The sequence below is a fragment of the Saccostrea cucullata genome, unplaced genomic scaffold, assembly GCF_032062105.1.
Source record: "Saccostrea cucullata isolate Sc308-1 unplaced genomic scaffold, CSIRO_AGI_Scuc_v1 ctg60, whole genome shotgun sequence".
NCBI classification, from domain to species: Eukaryota; Metazoa; Mollusca; class Bivalvia; order Ostreida; family Ostreidae; genus Saccostrea; species Saccostrea cuccullata.
Genome location: NW_026931414.1, coordinates 296,429 through 306,043, shown reverse-complemented (window position 1 = coordinate 306,043; position 9,615 = coordinate 296,429). Strand labels below are relative to the sequence as shown.

The following is a 9,615-nucleotide window of genomic DNA, read 5'->3' as shown; positions in this document are numbered from 1 at the left end:
CCGGCATCTTTCCAACGGCTAATGCAGCACATATTTAATGATGCCGTGTTCCAAATATTGCTGGTTTACTTGGATGACATAATTGTCTACTCAAAGACACTTGATGAACACTTACAGCGATTGGATGTTGTGTTTTCAAGATTGGCTGAACACGGGTTGAAGTTAAGTCCCAAGAAATGTCACTTTTTTCAAGAGGAGATAAGTTATCTTGGATACGTTGTATCAGCAAAGGGGATTTCCACTTCATCGGAGAAGATAAGGGTAGTGAAGGATTGGCCAAGACCTAAAACAGTGAAAGATCTTCGTTCTTTTCTAGGCTTTGCCAGCTATTATAGGCGTTTTGTGCAACATTTTGCTCAGGTTGCAAAACCACTCTATGAACTTATTGCAGTTGCGAATAAGGAGTCTAAGGGGAGCAAGGCCAATGAAAAGTTACAGACTATATGGAACTCGAAGTCCGAAGATGCTTTTCTGGAACTAAAGAGTCGATTGACCTCCAGCAGTATTCTTGGTTATGCAGATTTTACCAGACCTTTTGTGTTAGAGACGGACGCTAGCCTACTTGGACTGGGGGCAGTGTTGATGCAAAACCAGGAGGGAGGAAAGAGAGTAATTGCGTATGCGAGTCGTACCTTACGGAAGTCAGAGAAAAATGATGCTAACTACAGTTCGGCGAAATTAGAGCTGCTAGCAGTTAAGTGGGCCGTAACAGAAAAATTTAAGGACTACTTACTTGGATCCAAATTTGAAATTATCACGGACAATAACCCACTCAGCTATATCCAAACAAGTGGTAAACTTGGTGCAACCGAACAGCGATGGGTTTCACAGCTGGCACAGTTCGATTTCACAGTAAAGTACAGGCCAGGAAAGCAGAACACAGCAGCTGATGCTCTCTCACGAATGCCGACATGCAGTCGTCATTTAGCAGAAGTTAGACAGGTAGACACCAAGATCGAGGATGACCTTCGTATGGAAGCGTTTAAGTCGACAATCTCCAGCATCCAAGAAAAAGGATACTCAGATGCCACTTGTTACAATTCCATTTCGTTCCCGAAGTACGACGGAAGTGACGTGTCACACATGCAACAGAATGATCCAATCCTGGGAAGATTCCTACATTACTTCACTAGTGGTAGGCACCCAAACAAGAAGGAACGCTCAGCCGAAAGCAAGCTAGTTATACAGATGCTCCGTCAAAGAGATCGGATGATTTTAGATAAGAATCAAGTCCTGTACCGTATAGTCAAAGATCCGCAGGCTGGAGAGTTGAAGCAACTTGTACTTCCGACTTGTCTCCGAGAACAAGTGATGGATGCCCTACATACCCAAGCAGGCCATCAAGGGATCGAAAGGACAATAGGACTGATTCGTGCTAGATTCTACTGGACTGGTATGTACAGTGACATCACGAAATTCTGTAAGACCTGTGAACGTTGCTGTATTTCAAAGCTACCACAACCTAAGGTCAGCCTTCCCATGGACCACCTGTTAGATAGTGAGCCCAACCAGATTGTGGCTATGGACTTTACTATTCTGGAGAAAGCATCTGACGGCCGTGAAAATGTCTTGGTTATGACGGACGTATTTTCTAAGTTTACTGTGGCAGTACCCACCAGAGATCAAACTGCCAGCACAACGGCGAAAGTTCTAGTCAGAGAATGGTTTATGAGATACGGGATACCCCAACGCTTACATTCTGACCAAGGTAGAAACTTTGAGGGACAGATTATCGCAGAGCTGTGCAAGATATACCAGATAAAGAAGAGTCGCACAACCGCATACCACCCAGAGGGGAATGGTCAATGTGAGCGCTTTAATAGGACCTTGCATGATTTGTTAAGAACGCTCACCCCAAAGCAGAAACGGAGATGGCCTGATCACCTTCCGGAGCTTCTCTTCTGGTACAATTCCACCATTCATGCATCAACTGGATTTAGTCCATTCTACCTGATGATGGGAAGACACCCAAAGTTACCTATAGATACCATACTTAACCTAGAGGAAGATGAGTCTCTCGTCCCAGTCACTGACTTTGTCGAGCAACATGTTGAACGTCTAAAGGAGGCATACAGAAAAGCAGGGGAGCAACTGGAGAGAGCAGCACAGGCTAGAGAGAAAATGGTGAAGATAGTCAGAGATATAGATGGACTCGAACCAGGAACCGTAGTCTTACTTCGTAATCGTGTGACCGGCAGGAATAAAATTCAGGATGCGTGGAGCGAACATGAGTATGTTGTGTTAAGGCGTATCGACCCTGAAAAGCATGTCTATGAAGTATACCGTAAAGACGCTCCTGACGACAGACGGATTGTGAATCGAGTACACCTTAGAATTAAAGCGAAAGCAGATACTGTGACACAAGTGAACAGAGACCATTCTGACGGAAAGAACACTACAACTGTGGTGCGTGATTGTGTCGATAGTGATGGATCTAGTGAAAGCTCATCAGACGATGAATATCTTATGTTGGATGATTCTGGTACGTTGGTATCTTCACCTGTAAGAGATGCGTCCATATCTTCACCTGTAAGACTTCGCCGTAGTACTCGAATTACAGCAGGGAAGCACAGTAATGTCCATCACTTACCAAAAAGCTCTGTATCTCGTTAGAGACTTTGTATATGTGTCAGGTATAGTTATGATCTTGTGAATATGTTTTGATTACAATACCTCTTGTATTTCAAACTAGATTTTTATGCTAGTCAAGTTTTCTGAAATTTGAAGTTGTATGTAAATTCATTTTTCTTGTGTGTAACAAGGGACGTTACTTCTATAGCAGGGGAGAATGTAGACAAGTGCAAATTATATATTTTCCAATTTTATCAGAACGTTAGTTTTAGTATTTGTTGGAGCCGAGGCTGACGTCATTACTCGTCACGCTGCAGCCAGAACCACATGTCTGAGTGAACGTCGGCCTTAGCATAGCATTTTGTATTTTTGAAGTACTAAAGTTAAACAGGTGTGTATTGTGTATTTTTGCTACTTTTTACCTAGTGTGCATTTATGTAAATCATTATAAGTATGCATGTCTTAGAATTTCATGATTTGTACATGAGTTGTGTATTCGGTGAACTTATTTCCCGCCAGACGCTACATGTGCGCCAGTTTAGGAGATCATGCTTATCGATAGAATTGATAGAATTATTGAGTAATTAATAATGTCATATGTTTCTTGATCATAGTTATGCATAATAACGAGGTTGTTGCAACTTTATTTCTAGTTTTAATGTAATAAACGTAACTTTGAGGAATTTGTATGTAGTATTCCGGAATTACGGATTCCTCAGTTCGGAACTAGGTCTAGGTTTTACTTTTAGTAGGCGATATGTGTTTCCTGTTTGTTTGTTTACCGATAAGTTGTTTTGATTTGTATGCATTTAATAGTGATTCAAGGTAAATTGAACATGAAGAATAGATTGTATGAATAAGATTTCATGATGTAGCAAGTGTTCAATGATTTCTATACATTATAATGTCATTGTTGTTCATAATAATAAGGGAATAACTTGTCTTTGTAAACTTTGACTTGTGACCCTGATGTTTTATATATCAGTTTGATGGTATAGATGTTGATGGTTAAGTCTATTACTTTTCTTGACTGAATACATGTAGAAGTCTGTTATTTGGTAACGGCTATGTATACTATTCTTTAATAAGAGTCAAGCTAGGTATTGAGACAGTTGTATATTATAGAAGTCAGTATCTGTGTCATATTAAGTTGACCAGTTTAATCATATTAGTGTTTACACTTTATCGTGAGTACATAATAGTACCATGTCTTATATTTAGTGTAGGTCTCACTATATATGCTTTTATATGACTTAGGCGTTACGTAGTTTGATCAAGAGTTGTGCACGCTCAGGTTATGTAGATAAACTACTAGGTTTATTAAAGATTACATCATCAACCATCATTCAGTATATACACTTTGTACATACTTTATAACTGTTGTTTATTATTGTACTTTGTTCTTTGCAGATATCACTGCTGCCTTTTGGTTTTACACGTTACAATAAAGTGGTGAACCTTATAAGAGTCTTGTCACTTGGCTACACATCAATGAAACGTATAAAGAGGTTCGCATCATTAATACAATAATTAATCTTTTTAATCCTACTTTAATTGATTATTTAAACAGATATAAATATAAACAATAAAATGCTTTGTTTGTTTGTTGTTACTGGAATGAACGGTCGCAGCTATTGCAGAAAAAATTTACATAACCCGCATATGTATTTTTTCTGCAACAGCTGCTTCCGTTCATTCCAGTAACAACAAACAAACAAAGCATTTTATTGTTTAAATAAAGTTGATACTTGACAAAAATAATCATAATTTGAGAAATTTTGGCACTTAAAAAGTATCATTTTGATATACCGTAAATCTGGAAATTTTTACGTCAATTTTATTTTGCGAATCTGGGTCAAAATGCTGTTGATTAATTTTTACGTTTCAAAATTTTGTGAATGATCACTACTTTGTTTATATTTTCTTATTGTTGAATTATTTTTAAGAAAAATATTTTTGCGAGAGCATTGAACTCGCCAATTTGCTAAAAATTTATCGACAGCAAAAATTTCCAGATTTACAGAGTGTGGGAAAACACTGGAAGTTTATACTTCACATACTTATATTATTTATGTCCTAAAGGTGTGTCCTGGCATTGAACAAAAGGATTTTTTACAAGTTCAGTATCATGGACAGAGAAAAAATGGTATCCAGTTTGTAACTTTCTCCTTGACAAGTATTGTACTTTGACACTTTAACAAATATTACTTAAAGAGGAAGGTATGTCATAACTTGACTCAAGGTCAAGGTTATACTGGCAAGTTTAGGGGTAGGAAAGTTTTTTAAAAATGTCAGTAATTTCAGAGAAAATTAGATGTCGGTAATTCATTAAAATATTACTGAAGACCAAAGATTTTTTTAAACCAAGGCCTTTCTAGCAAGTTCAAGGTCACATTAAGATAATTATACATGGTTTCATTTCACAAAATTGCAGCAGGGCTATTTAAAAAAAGTTATTGCTTTCTAATGTCTGACTTTCTTTTTGACCTCCAGGAAACTTTTTTTTTAATCCATAATTTAAAGGTTTTAATGATGGACCAGTACAGGTATCTGTAGTATATTTTTGTGAGATAGTTCACAGCTCCTATTTTATTCTCTAAAACAAGGATAAAACATCACCAATATAGGAAAGTAACCTTTTATCATTTCAGTTTTCTTCAAATCTCTCCTTTTAATATGGAGTATGCAAGGCTACTTTGGGGCTCTACATATTTATAAAGGAGACAAGATGTGATGACTCATCAGTTAAAGTAGGTTTTTCCAGTGGTCCTCTTGTTCCACAAGTCCTGTATATTCAAGATATACATGTATGTGGATTACTGGGGTAAAATATTTAAAAAGAATAAGTGCTTGAGACCTCCAATTCTCAACATATCCATGGTATTTGAGATATCAGTGTTTAAGACATCAAAGTTCAACTATAATAAGAAATATGAATATTTCATTAAATTCTATTATAATATTTTGTTCTGGTATGATTTTCAAAACTCATTTTAGTGCTTGTCAATTTTGTTAACATAATATTAGTGATTTATCTAATGATCTGAATTAATTTGATTATTTTAGTGCAGTTGGTTATTAAAATGAAGCAAATAGAAGCTGTAATAAAAAACCCACTTTTTTATGTGTATATATTTATTTGTTTTTTGCTTTCAAAACTTCTATATATAATTATTGTAACACAAAAATTGACATTTAACATGTATATCTCATGAACATATCTCTGTCAAAAAAAGGGCACAATTTAATACAAAACTTGCTGTAAATATGCATTTTCTCTAAATAAAATTACAATACAAAAGATATATCAATCTCAGTTTCATAAAAAGTACTTTGTTATTAAATGCAATTGAAAATTGAGGTAACCGAGAAATAATTCCATGCCCCCATCAAAGAGGTGGTGCATATTGTTTAAAAAAGAAAGTAAGTAAACATTTCAATCTATACCATATATTATCAGATGAGTACTGAGGAGAGGTTTTACTTCAAAACAAGCATTTACCAACATAGGAAATGTGGATATTCCTACACTAACCTTGATCATTTTCAAATAAGTAGGCCAAAGGTCGTCCATATCAAAAGAAAGGCTCAAAATATTTAATAAATGGCTGGCAGGATCTAGAACATAGATGAAGTACGATTCCAAATGTTTTTAGTTGATACATATTTAGAAATATTAAGATTCTTTTAATAGTTAGCATAAAAAAACAAGTCTTATCACTTTGATTTTTGAATGAAATTGCTAGAAAATAATTTATTTTAAAGGAAGTTTCATAAACAGTGGTGGAAGAACCATGATTCTATAGTATTTAATCTTCGCTAGCCAAAGGTTTCTGATCCGAAATCTACTCTACAACGATTTCGGATCGGAAACCCTTTGCTAGCGAAGATGTAGTATTTCAACATACAAGTGAGTCACACATAATGTGACATTAAGTACATGTACATTAAAAAAAATTAATAATAATCAAGGACTTTCTGTTGGAAATGTGGGCAGATACAATGGATATCAGAAAAGGACATCATAGCAGGAAGAGTGGTCCAATATATATTTATGCTGAGGGGGGGGGGGGGGAGTCAGACAAAAACTATGACTAAATAAAATATAGCTGTTTAAACTGATTATCTGACAACAGCAAATCTAAATAAAAGAAGTAAACTAAATATGGCAGGCTTCAAATTAATTACAAACACAAAATGTACATGTATATCCCAACAACAGTTACACTAAGTGTACATCACAGATCTAGAAGCTGTTAACATCAAAACACAACACAAAATAAATAGGACTCTTGTGATAAACAATTCAAAAATATGCACTGCAGACTTTAGTTAAAACTAAGATTCACAAAGGCACTAGTTAAATAAAAAATAAACTTGCCTATTTTATTTGTTTCATGAGCACATTTTTATTCTTGCAAAAACATATTTAAAATGAAAGCATTCTTTAATCTCATCAACATATAAACTTAATATTAATCAACATTTTGAAGCTTCAAAAGAGAATTCAAGGATAATGAGAATCTACTAAGATATTAAAAGATCAGTTTTATCTGTGGCAACTGAAGGGGGAGTCACAATTGAAGCAGCAAATGGAATCATGAAAGAGGCAATGTATTGCAATATAAAAGGACAACATGCATGTTTATGTGATTAGCAGGGACAGGGATATGTACATCTGTACATGGTAAATGAGATGCACCATTAACAGTAAATGTGGAATGTTTGCAGTAGCATGCGATACATTTCCATACTCGCCTTGACCTTATGATAAATTCCAATAAGCACATTAATTATCATTATGTACTGAAATAAAACCTTCTATATACCACAAACTATTATTGATTAGTATTCTGCAATAAAGTTTGACCAATAAATGTTTGCTTGACATTTTCCCTTGAAGGGGATGTTATGCCAAACTGGATACTTTAAATGATAACATTTAATGAATTAACAACCATCAATATCTATTGCACTTTGTCAATGTTCGAGAAACAATAAAAGGATACATGATTGGGGATAGCTCAAATATATCAAGCTTTCACAGGGTGGATAGATTGTTTCAAAATACAAAATAAATGGAGGGTGTAGGCTGCATTGAACTTTGTGCACAACTTACAAAAAATACCAAAAAAATTTGAATGTGGCACTGATAAAAAAAATGTAAAGCAGATAAATATCATCTTATTCATTTTGTTTAATTGTGGCACCTATGTTACTTAAGAAAAACTAGTGATTTTTTTTTAATAATGAGTGCTTGTACCAATATATTCAATACTGGACACATTTACTAACACATAGGATAACACTGGACAGAACAATGCCATAGAAAAAATTTGTATACAGATTTCACAAAAATACAATAATAATCTTTTTTGCACAATTAGGATCTAATTTGAAGGGGGCGTGTCTGAGTGCTCCTGTTTAGGAAGAGTCTCTGGAGGAGGTGGGGCTTTCTCTTTCTCATCCACTTGATTGATGTCTGCTATCACATCAATTTTACTGACGACAGGACGCTGAGTCTGTGATCTGTTTAGGTCTATTCCATGTTTGACAAGCAGGCCTTTTAACAGTTCTATCTCTTGTTCCTGTGTAGTACAGTATTCTCTGTATTTAGCCAGTTCTTTTTCACATGCCAGGCGTAATCGTTTCTCTCTCTGAATTTTCTTTTCTGCTTGTTTTTTAACTGACACAACAATGCCTGTAAAGAAATATAAAATAAAATGAATAAGAAAATTTCAAGAAATTATCCAAATACCTTCACCAATAGAGATTTAATAGCAATAGATTTCTTGGTTTCATAAAATTGCTAAAAATACTTTTGGTTAAAACGCAACTTGCTAAAACTACTTTTACGGTATCAAAACTTAAATTTGTTTCAACTTTAATGAAGTAACACTAAAGACTTGCCATTTAATATCCTAGTCACTCTCCACAGTCGCAGAACAACTAAGAGTCCAGCGCCACTTTCAGGTCCCTCCTTGTTGCGGAAGATAATATCGAGCACAAAAGACACCACCACCACAAACGCATCAAACAACTCCATCTTATGGCTAAAAAAACTCAATCTATAAGCATAAATTTTGACAAAAATCTCTACGATGAACACACTTAGTATGGCAAGACTAGAGTAGTGCAAGATTTTAGGAGCCAGATCACTTCCCTCCTTGTGCTCAGAAACTTGAATGATATTCATGTCAAGGAGGAGCTCCGCAATCACCAGGAGGGAATCAAGAACCACCAGGGCAACAACGATAATGTTAAACTTGTTTGTGTGAAGTATGTAGACTAGACGTTCCCGCATATTTCGAAACTCCATCTTTTCATCCGAGTCTGTTGTGATTGAACTGTTCGAGTCTTCTTTTTCAATGACTTTCTCCAGATCATCTTGAAGCTTTTGAAAACCCTCCATCTGAATCTATATAACGGTAAAAACATATGATAAAAATTTACAAAATGAAATATGGTAAATGATAACATCATAATGTGGTATATTAGAAAAAAAATATATAAATTTTCATCATCATAAACAGGTCACAAAAAATTAAAATCTGCACGTGAGGTTACACCCCCTTCTTAGTTTGCATACATATAGTGATATTTTCCTCATCACTTACCTTCATATCTGTAGTAATTATTCACAAATTAACAGAATTACCAGGATGACAATGTTACCCAAAGCAAAATAGGCAAGGTACAGTTGATAACCATCAATATTGTTTATTTACAACAAAGAGCAATATTGTGGTCTCTCAATTCTCGATCTGTACGAGAGCTTGACGAGATCAAGGAAACTAAGATCCAAAGTAGGGGCCTAATCTGTTTCCGGATTAATCAGGTGCCCCGCCCCCTCCCTGAAAAAAAGTTATTTGTGACTCAATACAACTGTAGAAAAACAAATAAATATGAAAGATTCTCCACTTTAAATCCCGCCGATTCGGCTTTGGTCCTCAGCAGGTCCAGGTCAATGCCCTTTGGAGGGCCAGAAGCGACCCCCCCTCCCCCAAAAAGGTTTTTATCAATTTTAAAGTTTTCTTTTAAATT

The 9,615-nt window shown here is 35.4% G+C and overlaps 1 protein-coding gene across 1 annotated transcript; it reads right to left on the bottom strand.

The window, feature by feature from the left end:
* Positions 1 to 5,719: 5,719 nt before the first annotated feature.
* On the bottom strand, positions 5,720 to 9,345 carry LOC134232554 (voltage-gated hydrogen channel 1-like). The gene is made up of 3 exons (XM_062714537.1): positions 9,189 to 9,345; positions 8,482 to 8,989; positions 5,720 to 8,272 (listed from the first exon to the last, which is right to left on the bottom strand). The coding sequence occupies exons 1-3, from the start codon at positions 9,192 to 9,194 to the stop codon at positions 7,962 to 7,964; spliced, it is 825 nt and encodes a 274-aa protein (XP_062570521.1). The 5' UTR covers positions 9,195 to 9,345; the 3' UTR covers positions 5,720 to 7,961.
* Positions 9,346 to 9,615: the final 270 nt, after the last annotated feature.

What these genes read in the sequence shown, in the direction of transcription:
- LOC134232554 (XM_062714537.1), bottom strand. An exon ending in AGTGACTAGGATATTAAATG is followed by an intron (nt 8,273 to 8,481) that starts GCAAGTCTTTAG and finishes ATTTCTTTACAG; the next exon opens with GCATTGTTGTGTCAGTTAAA.